Source organism: Phalacrocorax carbo, chromosome 13 (assembly GCF_963921805.1).
Source record: "Phalacrocorax carbo chromosome 13, bPhaCar2.1, whole genome shotgun sequence".
NCBI lineage: Eukaryota > Metazoa > Chordata > Aves > Suliformes > Phalacrocoracidae > Phalacrocorax > Phalacrocorax carbo.
The window spans coordinates 4,867,618-4,889,039 of NC_087525.1; the positions used below are offsets into that span (position 1 = coordinate 4,867,618).

Here is a 21,422-nt window from a genome sequence, read left to right on the forward strand (position 1 = left end):
CCACTTTGCTTCATCAAGAAGCGTTTTCCATGGCAGAAGCACCTTCTTGAGAGCGTACTCAGGTACTGGTCTGTCCTGGGTAAACCTGTTGGTGTAATTTGACAGTGAAGCCTCCTTCCAAACTCTCATCAGGTTAACCAAGTTCTTTATTGTAAACATTTTCAGTTGGTGTCCTACCAAAGGCTGGTTACAATAGGGGTGAGAGCACATGCCTGTGTATAATACTGCTACAGAGAGGTTACAGTAATAATCAAATTGCACATCACGGTTGCTGGTATGTTACAGAGGAACCAAAGGGTTCACGTACCATGTTTTAGGCAGAAAGGTTATTCTGGCAGGTAAGAAACAATAACACAGTGGCTGGACAGGGTCAGGCTCTGGAAAGATTTACTGGTGCAGGTGTGTAACAAGACTCCTGGTAAAAGGGCATGTCTGCTGAAAGCCTGAGAGGCGTAGCAGTTTGCAGGCTTGGTAGCCCACAGCTAACAAAGGGTTTAAGAATGGCAGCGGCAAGATCAGAGATGGATATATGCACAGTGCCCGAGAAGTGCCTCCATCCATCTGAGCTGTGGCGGGGAGTTAGGCATGGCTTTAGGCAGTCTGGATCCAGGAACTAGCTTAGAAGTGGGAGGAGGCTTTAGGTACAGCCTTCCAGGCGAGATGCGGGTTGTGGCAGCGGCAAGAGTTGATTTTTGGCTTCATGTGTCTCTAGTCACGAGAGAGAAGCTGCAACCTGCTCAATGAAGCTGGCCAAGTTGATGTCTCGCTCCGATAAGCCTCCACACTCGTGGGTGCTCAACGTGATGTGAACCTAAACCAGACAGACAGACCGACCGAGTATTGCTGGCAGAAAGAGCAGGAACGGTTTCCCCCAGTGCTGCAGACAGTTCGCGTCTGATAAGGCAGGTAGCACTATTACTTTCTCCAGACCTGTTAGCAAAATTTCCTGGGGTGGGAGGTGGTCTGGTGTTTTGCCTGGTCTTCTCCTTCCTACAGCATGTCCTGGCACAAGCTGTCACTGCCCACCCCGGCCTTGGTCACAGTGGCCAGCTGTGCCTACTTCTCAACTCACTTTCTCCAGAAGCTTTTCCCCTTGCTCCTATTTCTGATACTGATTTTTAAAAAAGCAACCCTGGTGCCAGCCTACAGATAGCTACTGCTCAGCTGGACAGGTAAAAAAAAAAAAAGGGGGATGAAAGGGTATGTAGGCGATAGCTACAGGCTGGCTGTGATATGCCAAGGGAATGGCATCTGAGGAAGGAGGTCCCACTCATCTGAACAGTATTGCCGCTGCTGTTTTATGCGTCATGAAAGGGATGTGTTCCCTGAAGAGCTCTGGTTGCCCCCACCATCCCTCTTCCTTACCTTATTGTACACATTGAACCATTCAGGGTGGTGATCCAGTTTTTCTGCCTGTAGAGCCACTCTGGTCATGAAGCCGAAGGCCTGCCCAGTGGAATAAGAATAGTTAGCTCTGAACCACTTCCCCTGAGATGTATTGTTTTTCGCCCCGTTGCCATTAATTTTACACCACGTTTCTAGGTAACTCAACCAAAAGCAAGGCCTGGGATGTTCTGTATCTTTGTTGGGATTTTCTTTGGGTTTTCCTCTTGTTGGGGACCTTTTCCCAGACAAATTATGTGTTGGGCTGAACACTTTGGTGTCTTGGGCAGGTTATTTTGCTCAGCTATTACATTTCAGAAGAAACCCGGAGGAGTTTTTTTTGACTGAGCCTTGCAGATGGGACTTCCTGCTCTGCAAACCAGGTCTCCCTGTTGTAAGACTCTGTACCTCTGATGGTCATACCCGGTTGAAGTCCTTGAAGTGGAACTCTTTGAAGATGGCATCTCTGCCTTCCACCTCATTCCACCCCACGGCTCTCAGGTTTGGCAGCAGCTGCTCTCTCTCCTCTGCACTCAGCCTGTGGGCTTTTCCCGCCTGATGCCGCAGAAAGAAAAGGGAAGAGGAGCAGATCAGCATGGCAGAGGTAGGATGAAGCAGATGCTCAAAGCAGTGAGGGATCCCATGGGTTGTGGAGTTATGGGTCTGTGGAGGCAGGTACAGGCTGGGTGGGAGGGTCGGAGTGTGTGTGTGGACCTGAAGTGGGGGGTGCTGATGATGTGGGATATCGGTGCTGTCCTCTGCTCCCTGCCCTGGCCACATCCTGCATGTACCTACGTCAAGTGAAGTACAGCTTGTTGCTTTTGTCCTCTGGCCTCCAACTCCTTCCACTTTACCAGTATATATACGTATTCATTATAACCCAAGGTGCCAAGAAATGATGGCTCTGTGAGATTAAGCTCCCAAATACATTATACATAATTTCCTGGAAAAAAACCCCCAACCCTGAAACTCTGTGATGGCCTCGAACTGAGAATGACTTGCTTTTGAGGTTGGTGAAGTATCTTCACGAAGCAGGAGGGCTTTATTTGCAGGTCATCTGCACTGGAAGCCTGCTTTAGAGGAGGAAAAAGTGGTGTGAATCAGAGAGATGAGTCACCAAATTGGAGTTCAGCTCCTTTTCCTTTTCAATCTCCCTTATGTTACAGCGGAGTTCAACAGGCTGTTTCTGTCTGAATAACAAAAGGCAGAGGGAGGTATTGTGATTTAGCATTGTCCTCTCCTCCTGGGCAGAGCTGCTGTTATTTGTTTTAAGGGTGGGGGGAAAAAAAAATGCAGTTCTTGGTTTTGGGGACTGAATATGGGCAAAGATGAAACTAAAATGGAGTTCTTGGGGATGGGGGCTGCCTGAGCCAGCGTATCTTCTGGCTCAGTGGGGAAGGTAGGAGTTGAGTGCAGAGGGCTCTTGCTCTATCTGAAAGATTATGTTCTGGCAATTAAAATTCTTTCCCAGTGGGCGATCTGATCTTTTGATTTGGTGAGGATTGTTTCTCAATGACAAAGACCAATATCTCTTTGCAATTTGTCTTCCTTTATATGCAAAATGTATGTAGCAAGTTAAATATAAGCCCCAACAAATACAGCTTACTATTCCTTGTGGGTGTTCGCTCAGCTGTTTAAGGTGCTTCTGGGCATGGATGCCCAAGTGAAGTGTCTCAAGGGGCTTCAGACCAAAGAAGGCAGATTGTCTTTCCCTATAGTTCACTTACAGGCTGTACAAAACCAGAGGCAGCCGTGGAGCTGATGTTCTTGTTGGGGGGGTCTTTGGTTTTGTATGTTTTGAGGAAGATTGAAAAGGTTATGCCCTATCCCCATGTTACTGGGTCTGCTAAGCCATCAGGCCGTGTTGGTGCCTACCTGTCTGTGTGGATGTGACCCTTATGCTTAGAGAAAGCTCTCGGCTGCAGAGCACTTCATGAAATGGAGGATGTCAAGGTGCGCACTGAACCTTAGCTCTGGGGTGGCTGGGTGTGGGATGGTTCCCGTCCCCCTGGTATCATGGCTGTACTCTCTCCCTCTTGCACGGTGTTTGGGGAAAGCCTTCCTTGCCTATGCATGCTCTGGCCTCCCTGATAGCGTTCAAACCACCCGTGCCACCCTTCAGTTTGTGCAGTGCTCTGGATGGTCCCCGGCCAGCCCAGCTCCACCACCCTGCCCTGCTAAGGTCAACCCCATCCCTCCGAACCCAGAGCTCGGGGAGGGAAGGTAGTGGGTAAACACAGCTCAGCGCAATAAACCCTCAGCCCTTGCCCTTCTGCACTGATGGCGTGATAAGCTGGTGCAGGTAGCTTAGCAACTGGATAACGTGGGGACGGAGGCTGGCTCTGCGCGGGGCCGCTGGCAGGGGGGCACCTGCGGGAGCTGCTCTGGGGGGCTGGTGGAGTGGGGTAGGGGCTGCGCCAGGTTTTGGGACCAGGGGATGGTGTATTGGTGCTAAAGAAAGGCAGTGTAAAGCTGTAGCTGTTGCTTGCCTGGAGCAGAGGCGTATGGACACAGCAGGGTGGGTGCCAAGCCAGCCAACTCCGGGCAGAGCAAGAAACCAGCCAGCTTGGAAGGGACGCGGCTTAATTGTTCTCTGAACCCTTTTCTGTGTTGCGACGACATGGGAGGATGGGCCCCTGGGCTTTTTCCAGGCCCAGCGCCTCTCTGAGGGCCCAGCGCCAGCGGGAGGCATGGCCAATGGACCACAAGAAAGCGAGCTCCTCCGGCTGTGTCTTGCGGTGGCAGACCCCCTGCCCGGGCACCCTCTGCGCCCTCCACCCTGCCGTCTCCACCCCAGCCTGCTGGTTTTGTCAGCATGGGATGATACCGCTTTCATGCGCACTTACTCCTTTAAAACACGCTCTTCTCGTTAGCGAAACTTAATTATTTTGTTTCCTTTTGCTGGCTCTCAGCTGCTAAGGCAGGGAGATGATTATTTTTTTTTTGTGCAACCGAGGGAAAAGAACCAGTGTGGGAAACCTGGAAGGCTTTGGGCTTTCTGGAGATGAAACAACCCTCTCCGCTCAAACTAACATCCTCCCTTTTGAGGGTGACTTGTCCCTTAGGAGAAGGTAAAGTGGGCAGCTCTTGCGTGAGCAGGACCTGCGGGCAGGGCTGGAGCCAGGCAGGCCGTGGGGCCCGCGGGCTTCGCTCCCGTCCCCTCTGCTGCTGTGAAAAAAGCCGATTTCCAGCTGGCCGGGGTGGGTTGCACGGGCCACGCAGGCAGAGCACGCGTGGGGGGGTCATACCTGCCGTGCCGGCGGTGCAGCCTTGCTTCATGGATCCTTTCCCTCCCCCTCGCAGAGGAACCGAGCCTGGAGAGCCCCGGCTTTGGTAATGCAGCTCCCGGTGTTACTAATTAACCACGGCGCAGAGCTCTGCTCCTTTCTGCCTTCCTCCTGCCTTTGCTCAGGGGCCGGAGCCGCCGCCGAAATCCTCCCGCCCCGTCCTTTGCCGCCTCCCGCAAAGCAACGGCCGGATTTCCCGGCAGCGACTTACCATCGCCCGCAGGTCTCCGGCCTCGGCCCGGCCCGGGCGCTGCACCGCGGGGCGGGGGCGGGGGCGGCGGGAGGCGGGGCCGGGGGCCGCGCCCGCCCACGGGGAGGGGGACCGCGGCCACCGCCTTGGCGCCTCTACCAGGCCGTGGGGCTCGGGGGGTGCTAAAAAAGGGTCTCTTTGAACCCCCCCCCCCGTGCACGTTGAAGGGGTGATGCGCCCACCCCTGAACCACCCGCCCCTCTCCGTGGGGTCACTTCTTTTAACCTGTTGCACAGAGGAAAAGGCAGACCGGGATGGAGCGGGGAAGCTCAAGCCGGTACCTCTGGATGCTGCTGGTAACACGTGTGATGAATGTGACAGTCGTCCTGGCTGAGCACGCGTGTGCCTCCCAGCCCTTTGAGCTCTGCGTGGGTGATGATGAGCTGAGGGCAGCGTTGTCTGGGGACAGCCTGGGTTATATCGCAGCACGTGGACCAAGAGACCGGGTAATGGGGTGACTGTGTGCGGCACAATGCTTCTGAGCATTTCTAAGGTATTTTGTCTTGTTGCCGAGGGAACTGAGGCTGCACAGATGCTGTTCCCCGGTGTGCTTTCGCTCTCCAGGCCTGCTGGATTTGTGCCTATGTCCTGCAGCTTGTCGTCCGCTAAACCCACTCATGTGATGGGCAATTTTCCAGTGCTGACAACAATTTTGTACCATGCTGATGTCCGTGTTAGACAAACTCAGCACCCTGCTATACCCCCGTGGTTTGCTTTACCCTTGGAGCAACTGATTCTGGAAGTTTTTTAATATAGTGTGACATACATCCCTTGTGCACATCTTGTTTTCTACTGTTAGGGTTTGTGGGGGCCACAGAGATGGTTTGTTTCTCCAGCAGGCAAGTTAGAGGGAAGCAAACACTTCCTTTCCTTTTTTGCCCTCTATAGATTTGCTTGCCAGGGTAACGAAATGGAAAAATTAGCATCTCTTGCATCCTGGGAGACCCTGCGTGTCTGTCCGAGGAGAAAAGGCTTGGAGAGCAACGCAGCACCTAAGAAGAAAACAATTGCGTGCGGATATGAAGCTGGAAGCTCTGATAGGGATGAGGAGGGGCGCTGTATGGTTTCCAGCAATGAAATCAGGAGGTAGCATTGTTTGTAAGGTTGGGAAAGGCCAGCAGAATATTTTCTTGGCATAAGTTTGGCTTGCAGGGCTGGCAGTTTCATCCGCACATCCCAGCAGAAGTGCAGGAGGTAAAGGAAGCGGGGTGGTTGGGAAGTTGCAGGCGGAGATCTGGATGCTGCAGATAACAGCTATGTTCAGGGGATCCGAGCTGCCGTTTTCTCAAGAAAATGGGGTGGCAGTTTTGATGGTGATTTGTCAGGGCCTCAAGTACACCTTGGCCAGGTGACAGTGCCTCTGTTGGTCTCCCTGTGGATTTGGAGATGGGGAGGAAGCAAATACCCCATCTCTTATGGTACCCTGCTTTCCCTCTGGATTTTGTTCTAGCACAGCTGGGAGCGGATCCTATTTACCTTGCCAATACGTGTGCTGCCAGTACAGAGCAACTGACAGACACCTCGGGTCATCAAGGGTGAGAATTTCTGTGGCTGGAGAACATCAGGAGAAAAACAGTTAATTATAGTGCGCCTACTGATTACCCAGCTCCTTTGTAATGGCATTTTCTCTTCTAGGGTATAAATCAAGCCTTAACTGCCAACCTTACATGTGAGAGATCTCTTGCAGAGGGCTGTGCTTTGGCTGAAAAGTGTCAACAGGGCGGTTGTGATTTTCCTCGGTCTATGGTGTGAAATTGTGGCCAGAGGGATCCTTTGGTTGACTCCTGAGCCCCTAAGTGCATGGAAGTCCCCCTCTGCACAGCCTTAATTTTTCTTTTTGAGACAGGACCCTTTAGATTTGCTTTTGATGATTAATTGAGTTATGTTGGGCAAGGTGTTTGCTCAGAGCAGTTTGCAGCCCCGTGCAAGGGGCAGGCATGTTTACTGGCGACAGGTATTTGCCTAGTTTAGAGCTGTGCTCCTTTGGGCTAGGTCAATGGCAGCTAAACCCGCATGCACGCATTGCTTCTGCCTGTTCAGAGGGAGCTCTCATATCGCTCACCTACCGTTATTTTTATTTTGTCAATACTTTTTTAACAAAGCATACTTGACCCTGAAAGCTGCTTTGGTTGAGATCCATGTATTATCTCCCAATTCAAGATTTACTTTTTGAATTCCTCCCCTTTCTCGTTTTACGTTCCCTGAAACATTGTCATGGTCTCTTTGAGTGAAGAGGGATGCTAGTTTCCTTCTCTGAGAGTGCTGGCTGCAGTGTGTGGCTGCTTGCAATCACACAAGAGTTGTGGAGAGCATGATCCTTGCTGCTTTCAGGAGAGGGAAGCTCCTTGCAGGAGCTTAGGACTCTGCAACCCAGCAGCAAGTAGCTTTTTTGGGGTGTTGGGCTCCTCTCCGCCCATGGTTTGATTTTTTAAAAAAAATTTTCTATTTTTTCTTTTTCCCCATGGTCTGTGCTGCCTCCTCACTTAACAGTATTAAAAATGTGCTCAGTGCCATCTTCCTGCAGGTATGCTTTTCAGGCATCCCTCGGGAACCGATGACCCATGGGTTTAGCATTAGCACAGTTCAAGTCACGGTAAATTCATTCTGGCCTTGCATCTTGGGCCCTCTCACGGGGCAAACGGGATTAACCCGCAAAGAAAGCGGTGGCTTCTGCCACCTTGTTTGCTGCAGTGCAAGTTTGCATCGGACAGGCTTCTAGCAGAGCTGCTGGCTCAGCAGCTGGATGGTTGCTGATGGCACTGGCAGACAGAATCTTTATCTCAAGCAAGGTGCTGTTACAGGGCCGGGTGTTTGTTTTATATCGTACTTTGGAACAATAGGGTAGGTGTCCTTCCAGCACTGCATGGGAGGGGTTTGTCTGTCATGTCTGGGAGGGAGCCGGTTGGGGTGACTAAATAGAAAACACACATCATGTGAAGATCTCCTGGGCTGAAAATAGGTAAAGGGAAAAGCTTCATTTGTGCTTACTCTGTTCTTGCATTTCTGAGGTCTGCTTCTGGGTGCAGCTGGAGACAGGGTGTGGAATAGACCCTGTGTCAGGATGTTCCTGCTCCTTAGAGAAGGCCTTCAGAAAATCCTGAGTGTGCTGTTAGTTTGCTTCACCTGCTTGGCTCTTCAGGTCTGGCACCACCTGCTGTTCCTTCTTCCCACCCTTCGGGAGGGAGAAGGACTGGCTCTGCTTCACCTCTTTATCCTGAAAGGGGAGACCTGGGGCAGGAGGTTCGTTGGCAACCCATGAGATGGGGGAACAGATTTTTGCCTGGTGGGTACTGAATTGTCTGTGTATTTATAGCTTTGAGTTGCTCCTGTGATGAGACTGAAACTCTTGTGTTGTGGGCAGGGGGAGCAACTGCTTAGTCAGCAGGGAAATAATTAACCAGCTGCACAGAATCAGACTGGCAGGGGCTGGAAGGGCCCTCTGGAGCTCACCCCGTCCCACCCCCCACTTGAGCAGGCACCCCCAGAGCAGGGGCACAGGGCCGCGTCCAGGCGGGGGGTGAATGTCTCCAGGGAAGGGACCCCACAGCCTCTCTGGGCAGCCTGTGCCCCTGCTCGGGCACCCGCACAGGGAAGGGGTTTGTCCTCATGTTCAGGTGGAGCTTCCCGTGTTCCAGCTTGTGCCTGTGGCCCCTTGGCCTGGTGTTGGGCACCACTGGAAAGAGCCCGGCCTCACCGTCCTGACACCCACCCTTCAGATATTTATAGGCACTGATGAGATCCCCCCCAGTCTTGTCTTCTCCAGGCTGAACAGACCCTGCTCTCTCAGCCTTTCCTCACAAGGGAGATGCTCTGGTCCCCTGATCATCTTCATAGCTCCCTGCTGGAACAGTAGTTCCCTGTCTGTCTTGAACTGGGGAGCCCAGAACTGGATGCAGCACTGCAGATGCGGCCTCACTAGGGTGGAGTAGAGGGGGAGGACAGCCTCCCTTGCCCTGCTGGCCACACTCCTTTTAACATACCTTTTAATGCTGTGCCTCAGCAGTTTAGCAGGAATACATTTTCAGAGTTTGCATCCATGTTAGTGACTTTTGAGTGAGCATCTTGGGACAAGGGTTGCAATCCCCTGGTGAGCCTCAGCCCCCGAAGTGTGTTTTAAGTCAGGGTGGGCCAAGCTCTTTCATCATTGACTACTCTGCTGGTATCTGAAGCATTGCTCGTGTGGCACAATAGATTTAATTAAGGAGTTTAGCACTGGAGGGGATTTATGGCAGTTGTGACAAGTTTAAGCTGACAAAAAGGCCCAATAAATAGAGATGTATCGTTAATTATTCCTGTGTGAGACTACTTGTAGTGTTGATTTATCAAAGTCAATGAGGGTGGGAATTGGCCTCAGCACAAGGAAAAAGATAACTTGGAGGCTGGTACAAATGGGGGCCTCTCTGGTCAGCTCATATGGTGCTTTAGGTAAAGGGCCTTGATGCCAGGCAGTGTGCAGATACCACTGGAGAAGGCTAGATTGAAAAAAAAATGGCAATAAAAGTGGCATAACCACTTCTATTGCGTAGAAAACATGAATACCGAAGTGGGAGACAGCCGTGTGCAAGACGGTGGAATATTATAGCATCTGGGAGTTAAGACATTTTGCATTGAAGGGATGTTTCCCAGAGGGGGAAGGTGATGCAGACCTGAGCACACATTGCCACGGATGCCTTCTCCTGTGGAAGAGACAACCCATTGCTAGCTGATGCGCAGAGAAGCCTGGCATGGATTCAATTTGAAAACTCAGAACTGAGCCAGAATAATCCTGCTTCGACCCTGTGTTTGTCCTTGAAACCGAGTGGCATGATGAAAACAAAAGCCATATGCCCTGGCAGGTAACTCCTGTGTCACAAGTCTTGTCCTCAAGGTCTCCAGGAGTTTGCTCCATCGTCTGTGGTGGACGGCGGTGAGATCATGCAGTTTGCCGTGCCAAGGCCTCTCCGTTCCCCACACAGGATGCGTTTGCCCTGGGGGAAGGTAATACATCAAAACTGCCTCCTCTCCACCCCTTGCTTTGTCAGGCTGCTGATGGATTAATCATGTAACTCGGCCTCTCGGTGCAAGGGAAACTTCTTATATTCAGCTCATTTCCTGACTTTCAGTCCAAATTTGAGTTTCTTTGCTAAACAGGTTGGATTTACTGGCAAATTTGCAGGGGTTGCAGAGGGCAGGTGTCTTGACAGATCTGGAAACCTTTCTCCCATCTTAGTTTTGTTCCTTGTTTATGTGGGGAGAGTTGGGCGCCGCATGTTAAGCGGCTGCTGTACAGCCATGTCTTGTCACTAGGGGTCAGGAAAATGCTGAGAAAAGGTATTGCTCCCTGAAACTGCAGCCCCTGGCAGGAGGGCACAGAGTTGGGGCTCTCAGAAACCCTTCTGATCCAAAAACCAGGAGTGATTGTTGATATTATTAGCTCTGCTAAAGAGTGGCTATCTTCAGCAAAGTGACTCTTCAGCTGGACCTTCATGACAAATTGTTTCTCATGAGAAGCACCTCCAGCTCATTTGGCGTGCACCAAAGCACCGGTGCCGCTCCTGGGATGTGCTTCCCTGTAGATAAGTGAGCATTGAGGATGTTGAGGATGCCTCTCCAGCCAGACTGCTAGAGGTCTTTGGTTACCATTGCTGTTTTCAAGTCCTGGAAGTCCTTGGGTTTTATTTCCAGGTTCCCAATTGCAGCTCCTGCAGTAGCTACCCTGCGGTAGGGACAGGAGAGGGGCCCTGGGTGTGGATGTAAAGACCAGATCTGTCAGTGCAGACCTTTTATTGGGCAGGATTAGAAGGTGGGATTAGAGAAGGTAGACAGGCTTTTGGGCATACAAGCTCTTCTTCGATTGGAACTAGAAACCACAGGCTTCAAAGCCAACCGAGTTGAGAACAGTAGCTCAGAGGTTAGTGAGATATTTAGCGCATGTGGCTGCTTTAGAAGGAAAGAGTGGCTGTAATGTACAGGAGATGATGATAGCTGAGTGGAGGAAAAAATGTGCTAAGGCAGTGATTTTCTTGGAGACGGAGGCGGGTACCTTATGGGCTGTGGCACATGGGAAGGCTGGTAGGGGGCACAGTGGCCAGCTCCAGGAGCTTTGCTTTACAGTAGAGCTGTCAATTTTATTTCCCAGATTTGCCTTTGGGAGATATTTCATAGTATTTTTTTTTCTCAGATGAGGGCTAAGAGAGCAGAGGGAATGTTTTTTCTTTTTTTGGTGATAAATGGTCCCCTGCTGGGCGTGCCTGTCCCTCGCATATGGTCTGTGGGAGTCTGTTTGGGCGCTCAGTGGGCGCTCAGCTTCATCTCCAGCCTTCCCAGAAGGGCAGTAGGTGAGCTGGGTGAAGTGTATCACATTGCTGGAAGCAATGGGTTAATACCAAGCATCAACTGGTAAATTTTGGGCAAAACCAGGCATGGAGCGTGGTGTAGGGAGAGCTGCTGGAGATACATTGGCCAGTTTTGCATATATTTTTTTGTGCAGAATCTAATAGCAGAAACTTGTGTGTGAAATTCATGTCAGGTGTAGAGCTCTTTTTTTTTATCCTTGTAAGCATTAAACATACTGTTTTGAGGTTACTTATTTATATTACTACCTCTATTTCTGCCCAGCTTAATGACTTTGTACTGCTTCTTACAAACTGAATTAATCTGCTTTCCTTGTTCTTGCTATTAGTGCGAATGACCACCGGACCATGCTGTCTGCACTGTTTGTTCAAAGCAGGATAAAAATTAACGGGAAAACTGTGCACACAGCAATCCTAAAAAACCAAAATGCCACTCTGCCTCACCCGATGGGGCTGGCAAATTAAATAACGTAGCTACTCGCTTCAAAGTCTGAGGATAAAGAGTTCTTGTGGCAGGCATGGCAAGGAGGGGGAGAGATGAAATACTACAAACTGTCATTGATTCACAGCCCGGGCTGGAAGTTTGCTGATGTGCTACAGCAAAATGGAGCCGTGTTTAATTCCACCTACCTCTACCCCGTCCCGTGACAGCAGGATCTTGGAGGGGTTTTGGGCTCAAAAGGAGGGATCTGTTACTTTTAGTGGTTTGCCTCAGCTCTTAGACCTCTGCTTGCATTCCTCTAAGGTGCTGTTGGAGGTTGTCTGAGTAATACCCTGCACTGGGCCTGGAAGTTGCTATTTGGTGTAGGCTGGGTTTATGACCTAGCAAAGGTGAAATGTTGAAGCTGGTGCGGAGGAAGGAGAAAGGAATGTGGTTGTTTTTGACCTGAAGCGGAAAGTCACTGGTGCTGTGAACTCCTGGGGGACGTTGCTTGGTGGCACTAGCTTCCCTGTGTTATCTCAGACCTAATGTCCTGTGGCAAGATAGCTTTCACCAGGTCCTGCTGCTGTCGTCTTGAGGCACCAAGGAGAGCTAAGATGTTGGTGACAGTATTGTAGTGCTGGGAAAGAGACCTGATTTCTTCCGGAAGGAGTATGTCTTGTAGGACTGCTCTGAACCGTGAGCCCTCCAGAGGGTCCTTGTGAGAGCTTGGTCCTCACTCTGGTCACATAAAAGGAAGGTGAGGAGCAGTACTGCGCCCCACAATGGGGAGACAATGTTCACGGGAGGGGAGGGTTTGCAATGCAAGGGTATATCGGGGAATCTGCTTCTGATATCATAAGGCTCAGGAGAGCTCATCTGCTGGTGCTTTCCCCTCTCAGCCAATGTGGTGGCTACAGCTTTGGATAAACTGCCTGTAAATCAAATGAAAAAGAAACAGTTGATTGAAGTGCAGTTGGGAAAGGAACAGACCTGGTGGCCAAGGGCAGAAGAAAAGGGGGGAGAAAACAGGATTCTTCTCCCCAAACTCCTATTCCTGGATCAAGCAAGTTCTGTTAATAAAAAGGACCAACAGTTCCAGTGCAACTGGGAGATGTGATATTGTCTACCGTGGCAGCAGGGATTTAAGTTGGCAGGATCAAAAAGCAGCCTCTGTGCAGCAGCAGCAACATCACTCAGCAAAGAGAGGGTTTCTCTCCAGGAGCCATCTATTGATCAGCAGTTTACAATGAGTGCCCAGCATGTAAATAAATACAGATACTGTGGTGGTGCTGCAGACTTGAGCCTGCCCTTGAGGGTCTGCATGGCCACGAGTTCTGTGATAACACAGCTGTCTCTTCTGATGCACAATTGAGCAGGTGAAGCTGGTTCACTCATGCCTGGTGACTGCAGCTGATCTGCCTTCTTAAGCAGGTAACTAGTGGTTTATAGGTCTGACAGGTATCTTAAATCAGCAGGGATAGTCCATGAAGTATTTGGATGTACCTCACCCCAATAGATACTTGGGTATCCAGTCTTGCTTTTGCTATCAAATTCAGCATAAAGAGGGAGGGAGGACTGATTTTTTTTTTAAAAAGCACCTGCATTTTTGGGTACCCTCCTGGTGCCACTGCAGCTCTCCAGTGCACAGGTATGGCTTTTGGTGGCAGGAGCTGAGAGCCCATCTGGTGAGAAATCAGTTGCGTCTTACCTACCCCATCTACACAATAGAATTTGGCATCTGAATTGTTCCTTCTGGAGCCTGGCTGTGGGCTGCAGCTGAATGCTCCCGTTTGCCTTAGTGGAGCATAGCTTTCATTAAGTAATGCTGTAAAATACTTGTGTTATGGGCTATGAACCAGACCAGTCAGACCGTAGCTGCTGTGGTTCTGGGTCACGCTTTGCAGGCAGTGCACTGACAAAAGGGACGAGTAGGGTAGAAGGTTTTTTTTTACTGTCGTTGTGGTACTACCTTCTAATGAAATTTGAGAGGCGACCTGAGATCTGCTCCACGTTTTTAGGAGGAAGAAATAATATACTGTTTTTTATTTCACTTCTTTCATTTACACCACTAGAAGGTTTAGCTCTGCTTTAGAGGATGGAATTGCTTTTTCTTTTTTTTTCCTTACAGAATCCCAGAAAGGGTATTTTAGAGCTTTAGAAACTTTAACAAACTGGAGGCCAGGCTGGGATCTTCCCCCTCTTTGCCCTGTGCCTGTATCTTCATTGGCAGTAAGCGTGGTACAAAAAGCACCTGTCTTATTTTCCAAATCACTATAGCCAGCGATCAAGTCTGCCATGTCAACAAAAAGCATTAAGATCTCTGCTTTCTGCTGATGCAGAACGATAATTTGTGGCTCAGGCATTTACTGAGATGTTAGATGCTGAAATTATGACCACTCTGTTAGATTGGCTGGATAATTTTTACTCCTAAGCCTTCCACCAGGATGATTTTCAGTGCTTGGAAATTAGTCTTACTCTGCAGAGCTGTCAGTGTCTCCCAGCTGTGTCAGTATGTGCTCTAACAAATGTGTGTGTATATGATATAGCTATTTCATCATCATTCCCCTGCACTCCTCCAGACACCTGGGAAGCTTATCTTAAGTGCAGCTCTCCTCTCCCAGGAGTCACTTTTGTTAATTCTTTTTTTAGTTTGTTTTCCAGTAGTGTAGAAAAGCCTCAGAACAAGCTGCTTGTTGTGTGTGTGGTAGTTTGGGCTTGGGTTTTCTTGTTTGGTTTTTTTTTCTCAGGCCTTGTAGACACACGGGGAGAGATTTTGTGCTCTGGGTAGGTTATGCTTGAAAAATGGATGGGGGAGTTTTTACTTGTACGGGTAAGAAACTGAGGCAAGGAGAAATCAAGACCTCAGAGGTGTTAAGGACTCAATTCTCAGTGGAAGTTTGTATCCTCAGAAGGCAGAAAATTGTTGTATTGGGAGGCTGTGCTGAGGTTTCTTGGGCAGGTCTGAAAGGGTTGCAGGTCCCCTTGCAGAAAGGGAAAAAGCATGCTTAAAACAGCAGGTCCTTTGAGAAACAGGACACCCATCTGCAGACCTTCCCCATCGTCAATCTGCAGCCGTGCTCTTGGGTCGATGGAGAGGGGCCACCTCCATCCCCAGGGCACTGTTCCTTCCTGAGGACACCTGGCCCTGTAGCAACTTATCCTGGACACATACCTTCCTAGCAGGAGGTGGGAGATGCAAACAAGCCCTCTGGAAGAATTTCTGCCTCTGTTGCTTGCAGTGAAGGTGAGCTGCGAGCCTACAGTTGCCTCATCTTTCTTTTGGATAAGATCCCTGACCCATCGTGGCTCTATTATTAGCAGCTGCTGTGCTGGTAGAGTCACTCACCTTCTAGCTCTGCTAATTAATCAATGCACCCCGTGATGGCTCTTGACCATTAAATAATTTTCATCAGTATCCAGACCCCAACAGCATGGATGAGCCCATCTATCTTCATTAGCTCTTAGATTTTCATGTCGAGAACAGGAGCCAAAAGTGACAGTAAAAGGGCAGTTCCCTGTCTAGTCCCTTCCTCATCCCAGTGAAAACTGACCTTGCGGATATTTTCCTTTCTTTACTCTCCCCATCCCTTGTATGTTGGTTAAAGGAGAAGATGGGCAGTAACTTCAGCTCTTTGCCTTATCCCAAGTGATTATCCTTAGGAAAAAAGTGGACAGGATCCTCTTTAAAGGTAGATAAATAATGTATGATTATCCTCATTTTGTAAGTAATCTGAGACTGTCTCTCAGGTCACGAAGGAAAGAAAGTGAAGATCAATACTTATCGATGTCTGAATTACCCTCCTCCATACTGAAAATTAACTTTGCCAATGGTGTAGCTGCATCTGCACACAGATAACCCTAAATTGGCCAAAATTCCGTGCACAACCTCAAAACCAGGAAGGAGGAGTTACACTTCTTGGAAGTGTTTCCTGACCTCGCTGAACATCCGGTGTTTTCCTGGAAGCGATGAGAAGCCGCGGCGGCGTGCTCAACCTTGCTCTCCAGAATGAGAGGGCATCGCTGTCCTCCCTGGCCTGCGAGGTTATTTCCTGAACGCTGGTGTGACGTGACAAATATTCAGTCATGTTGGGAAGTCATGTCATGTCCTTCCTGCCAGTTGAATCTGGCCTGAAGAAATTCCTCCTTTTGTCAGATTAACATGATTTAGATTAAAGAACTGAAAGGACTCAAAGAGGCCTCCTGAGATGCTGAAGTTTGTCCCCTGCTCTTGGATTATATGATGTGGGCCTCCAATCCATGAATGCCATGGGGGTGGTGGGTTTGGCCCCTATTGTCTAGTGCTTTTTCCTAAAGCATGTCCTTTGCTGGTGGTTGGGGAGAAAGAAGAGGATAGAGGCCAAACATTGAAGAATTGAGCTGGCTGAGCAGCTTTGCTGCTCCCATCAGGTGTTGTACATAATGCAGAGGTGTACTCTGTGCTGCCCAAAGACCCATTTGGCCATCCCATATGGCGGTGGTCTGTGGGGCAGGGAGCACCTACCTGTCTCTTTTCAATAAGAACCACAGAAATGCAAAGCAGGCTTTGCGTGAGGCTTGTCAAGCCAAGAGGAGAGGGCTTGTACTTAGCTGTGGTGCTTATGGGGTGAGCTGTGAGGGGATTTTCTGGGCTCAAGGTGTTTCATCAGGCTAAAAGTGAGAGCTCCCAGAGACTTCTGGAAGTCTCATGAGGCAGAGCACCAAAAAGGTACATTTTGAGCACAAGGAAATTTTTGTGTGCCCCTTTGACCTTCTCTAGCATCGATACTGTGGCCCAGGGAGGGATCATGCAGTAGATAACTGCACTGCATCCCGCAGACCTCTCCAGCCTTGTTCCCTCCTGCACTGTGGGTACCAGAGATGAACAGCAGTCGTTACTCTTACAGCGTGCTCCTCCCAGGCCACTATGCATAGGTGCTGCTTGAGCGTTTGTGTGTCCTCTCTGTTTTTTCCAATAGTATTTCTGGGATGATCTTTTCTCCTCTTCCTGTAGAACTTACTCGGAGCCACCTCTGTTGATACGTGTGTGTATCTGTCAAGATTCCTTCTATCAGTTGTTTGCTCGAAGCCACCGCTGTGTTATTTATACAGTGATTAGTTAAAGCTTCAGATATTTAATGCAACCTTTAAATCACATATCCATCAAACAGCTATTGGTTACATAAAATTTCATTGAGCGGTATCTATCATTACTGTTTTTCTCAATGTGTGCATGTATTTAACTTTCTGCAGACCTCTCTTGCTGATATTTTCTGCTGAGTAAATGGTAAATTGAGGGACTTCAAAAAGCGTTTTGTTGCACTGCAGTGAGTGAATTACTTGTAAAGAGAACATGGAATATAAAAATTCATCTTGCAAAAAAGTTGCTCTGTTGTATAAATCCCATCTCTCTATGTTAAAACAGAATCAAACCTTAAAATGAAATGTATTTTATTCAGAAGAGTAAGGACTCTTCTAACCAGCAAGCCTTGAATAGTCAGCCAGGGTGGGTTTGCTTCTGGTTTTTTGCCTCTTCTGCCTCAGCTTATAGTATGCTTCTGCAACAACAGCTGCTTTGTACTAGGGGTTCAAAACTGTACACGTCAATGCTTGAATTTGAAGATACAGTCAAAATTTAATATTTTTATGTTGGCTCAGAATGCCAAGTTCTTGGGCTTACCAAAGGAAATGAAACTTGGAAGCAGTGGAGGTAGAAAATTTACATTTGAACTCTAATGAGACAAACTTCATTTTTTGAACACATAGTAATTAAAAGAAGTGAAGCAAGATTACACCTCCATCTGCAAGTGGAGTAGCACCAAGAGCTGGGCTAAGCCCAAGCCAGCATAGACCCTGAAATGAAGCATCTGGGTACCTAATCTCACCTTGTGGTCAAGAGAGGCAGCTTGAATGAATCTCAAGGGATGATTCAGATCCTGGGGGCATCAGACTGCTTCATGAGGGTCTGTCCATGACCCCAGCTGGACCTGACAGTGGCTGGGACCAGGAGCAAGGAGCCTGGGACTGGGCAGATTGAGTGCCAGCCTGTAGATTCAAGTGCTGCTGTGTATGTGCAATGCAAATCATCCATCTGAGGTGCGTGGGTCAGCTTGGAGAGCCATGCTCAATTTGTGTGTCCTCAGCTTGGAATCTGGGGGACACTATTTTGCTGTGCATTTGAAAACATTGCCGTTTGGTTGGTCTGGAGTAAAATGTTGCAATATGTCCTTGTAACGTGGTTGTGACTGTCTTAGCCAGCTTGGAGTGCGCAAGTTGCTCCCTTTCGGTAGGGTTGGTGAAGAAAGGAGGAGGTCAGGGACACTGAGGGGGGAAAAGGTGTGAGCTTCTCCCAGCTCTGTGTGCTTTAGTGGAGACCTGCCAGCCTTCCCTGCCATTGCAGAGCTGCCCCGATAGCCCCACGGCTGCCTCGTAAGTGGGACGTCCACGTGCATCCCTGCTGCATCCCTCGCAGCCTGCAGTGAGCAGTGCAAACTCTGAAACAAGGGCAGTTCTGGGGAATGAGGCTGGTGTTTCTACCACCCTCTGGGAAAACAGCCGGCAAATTTGAAGCCCCATCTGCTTGCAGGGTTTGATGAAAGGAGAGAGAAAGTTGCTTGTGAGTTTAGTGCCAAAACAAGGGATGTGCAGTGCTGAGGGGGGCTTACCCTGGGGTGCAAACACAGCCTTGCCTCGGCACAGCCCTTTTCCAGCCCAAATATGGGGCCAGCAACTCCTTTCTCCTGCTTTAACCTGGTTATAAGGAGCAGAGGAGAGGAACAGGAGGGAACAAAAGGAGAAGTCAGGGTTGGGGAATGGCAGGAGGGGGCTCGCAGTGGGCAGCGTGGATGGCTGGGTTGTGGGTTGGGCGCCTGCCTGGCTAATAATGTTTTCTCCAACTCCTGACTGCTTACTGCAGTTCATTAATTGAGTTGGCAGAGCAAGTGGTGTTCAAAAAACGTGTGGACGTGGCACTTCAGGGCATGGTTTAGGAGGCCTGGGGGTGTTGGGTTGGCGGTTGGACTTGATGATCCTAGAGGTCTTTTCCAACCTTAATGATTCTGTGAAAGAGGAAAAACAGTAGTGACCGAGTGAGGTGAAACTATATATTTTAAACTGCCCTCCTGGATCCCGGCAAGGTTTCCTTCGCCCTCTTTGGAGCTGGTTGCTGTGTCGGTAACCTGCTGTTCTGCATTCCCCTTGCCTGAGGTTTGTGGATGCTGAGGTTTCACCTTTGGCTAAGAATTGGGATTTCACTCATCCTGGAGGCAAATTTGCCACTCATTTCTGTGGCAAATAAACTCCAGGCAGAATTAGCTGCTACCCTTGCTACAGCAAAGGCCTCATCTTAATCTGTGCTGTAATTAAGTCATTAATTAAAGAACTCTCTGTAAATTTCCTTTCCCTCTTTTGAAGTAAGGATGGGGTCAGACTTCCATTTGGCCAAACTGTACTTGGTGGGGCTGCGTAATAAAGACACAGTAAATGCAGGTGATGGTAAGTCCTACCTGTGTGTCTTCTCACACAGCTGTGAGTCCTTTACTCCAAGCCTTGTTATAAATAGGGGCTTGACCTCTTTTTTTTCAACTGTAGCTAAAAGCAGCGTAGCCCCTTCCCAGCATTAGGTGGTGTGGCACAAGGAAAGGGAAAAAAAACCTCCATGGATTTCAATGGACCCTTTCCAGGTGTGAGGGAGCTCCTGCTGTATTTGAAGTTCAGAGCCGAAGCCTATCTTTCAATACATTGTATTTAACTTTGTCTAATTCTGTTCTCTTTCTGCAGTGATAAAACCACTATTGGTCTTTCATGTCTCCCCTTTTCTTCCCAAGTAGGTTCTGTGAAAACAGTTTTTGGGGGGCAGTAAATCACAAAATGGAAGCATGCATTCATAAAATGCTTTATGCCTCCCTCCATCAATATTTCAATGTGCAACACAGACACCAACATTTCATTTTAATTACGCTGCAAATTTCCCTGTCGAGGAAGAAAGCTGAACTCTGCAAGCCAGCCCAACCCCATCCCCTCCTTGCCATGGGAGTGCTGCAACATCCAATTAGCCACGTCTTTTGTTCATCTGAGGCACGGGGCTGTATGCGTGCCCAGCGCGTGTATCTCCTGTAGGAGGAAGACTTCCAGCTGGGCTGAATCTAGCCCAGGTCGTCCTTTGCTTGCGGCAGGGTGAAAAGAGGTCTTGAAGCCATTCATGGAGGTATCTGTGGGAGCTGGAGCATTGCCTGGAGCAGTGGGCAGGAAGGGTGATCCAGCACAAGCAGAAGGTTTTGGAAGATAGGCTCTGACAGTGATTAGAGGCAAGGGAAGGCTTCCCTGCTTTAGAGTGCCACATTTTTTTAAAGCTGTGCTTTCTGAGGTTGTGTTAATTGTTAGGACTGTTTCCGTTTGCAGGAGAGAAAGAAGTGACCAAGGCATGCAGGTTACCGAATGACGCAGCAGGTCAGCCTGTACCCTCTTGTAGCCCTTCCTAGGAGATGTAAGAGATGGCCACTTGTGACTGAGCAGCAATGCAGGAGTCTATGCTGCACACCCAGTTAACACGCTAACCTGCAAAACTCCTTGCCAGAAGATTCTGCTGAGTCCCCCCCCCCCCAAAAAAAAACCATAGCAGATTTTCTCAGAGTATAATAGTCACAGGTATGCGAGCAAGGATAAAAATATACATGACAAAATGCTTAAGGAAAAGAGAGGGTCCCCTAATGCAAAGGAAATACGTCCCTCGTGGTGGTGCTGTTCCATCATTGTCAATTATAAGGAGTGTTAAATGTTCCTCTGTAGCAGCTGGTGTGGTGTATTATTTTAGAAAGGGCATTAAATTGGACGGGTTATCAGTGTAATTCAATATGACAATTTCCGTGGTCATATCCTGAAGACAGTGGAAAAGGTGGAGAGAGGGAGCAGCACCCGTGACACACAGAAATGCTAACTGGAAGGGAAAGAGGCATTCATTTCTTGTTAGCGCATACAAATGTAAATGTATTGATTTATGTAACTTCCCAAAGCTTAGCTGCCTGATGCCTGGAGAAGCGTTCTTAAAACACATAGCTAAATTAAGTTGCCACGTGCGAGATGAATTGCTTCGCATAGAAACTTTCTTTGCAAAGTCAACATTTTCCCCACAGCCTTTTTAAAGTACTTAAGAAAACCCCAAAACAAACTGTATGAAGAAACAAACGTCTGTTTGTTGCTGGTATCAATATCCAAGAGGTGGTTTTGAGGCCGACTGTGTCAGAGCAAGCCAGCGTCACGGTGTCATGACAGCCCAGTTCTGGGTGGACAAGTGTTGGCATCTTTATATAGGTATGTACTAAAATTAATTCAAGTCCAAACAGCACCAAAGAAATGATTTAACAAACGAATAGCCTTATTTTGACCTACCCGAGCACGATTTGGGATTCTATAATGGAGGGCTACATGTTTCGAACCGAGGTGGGAATGTGGGATGTGTTAAGCTTCACCCAACATCTTAATGCAGCACTTCCTCTGCGAGGGAAGGTGTGAAATGTAAAGTTAAAGCTGTGATCTCTGTTTTTTCCTCTCCCTGGGACTGGTGTCTCCCTTTTACTCAGAGCTACACCAGACTCATGTAGAGGAGCTCTCAGGTAGTGTTTATGCCTGTGGCAGTGGGTATTTTCCTACTCTGGTTGTATGCTTAATAACATGTGTACAATGCCCAAACGATGTTAGGATAAGAGGAGTTACTGTTTTGGAGAACCTTTCCTAGGACCTCCTTAAAGTTCCTCTGAAAAGAGCTTTCTGGG

The 21,422-nt window shown here is 48.9% G+C and overlaps 1 protein-coding gene and 1 long non-coding RNA gene across 2 annotated transcripts in view; one reads left to right on the top strand and one right to left on the bottom strand.

Annotated features, from left to right (window-relative positions):
* Nucleotides 1-128: 128 nt before the first annotated feature.
* PCBD1 (pterin-4 alpha-carbinolamine dehydratase 1) lies at nucleotides 129-4,962 on the bottom strand. The gene is made up of 4 exons (XM_064464633.1): nucleotides 4,882-4,962; nucleotides 1,807-1,938; nucleotides 1,366-1,446; nucleotides 129-811 (listed from the first exon to the last, which is right to left on the bottom strand). The coding sequence occupies exons 1-4, from the start codon at nucleotides 4,882-4,884 to the stop codon at nucleotides 713-715; spliced, it is 315 nt and encodes a 104-aa protein (XP_064320703.1). The 5' UTR covers nucleotides 4,885-4,962; the 3' UTR covers nucleotides 129-712.
* A 2,607-nt stretch (nucleotides 4,963-7,569) lies between these two features.
* LOC135315589 (uncharacterized) overlaps nucleotides 7,570-21,422 on the top strand; it is a 199,563-nt gene continuing 185,710 nt past the window's right edge. The window contains exon 1 of the long non-coding RNA XR_010375067.1: nucleotides 7,570-7,879. This is a non-coding gene — a long non-coding RNA (uncharacterized LOC135315589). The remainder of the gene's footprint in view (nucleotides 7,880-21,422) is intronic.

Excerpts from the sequence above, each read along its gene's own strand:
- PCBD1 (XM_064464633.1), bottom strand. Across the intron at positions 1,447-1,806 it reads ACTTCAAGGACTTCAACCGG|GCCTTCGGCTTCATGACCAG; the intron begins GTATGACCATCA and ends TCCACTGGGCAG. Across the intron at positions 812-1,365 it reads GGTTCAATGTGTACAATAAG|GTTCACATCACGTTGAGCAC; the intron begins GTAAGGAAGAGG and ends TGTCTGGTTTAG.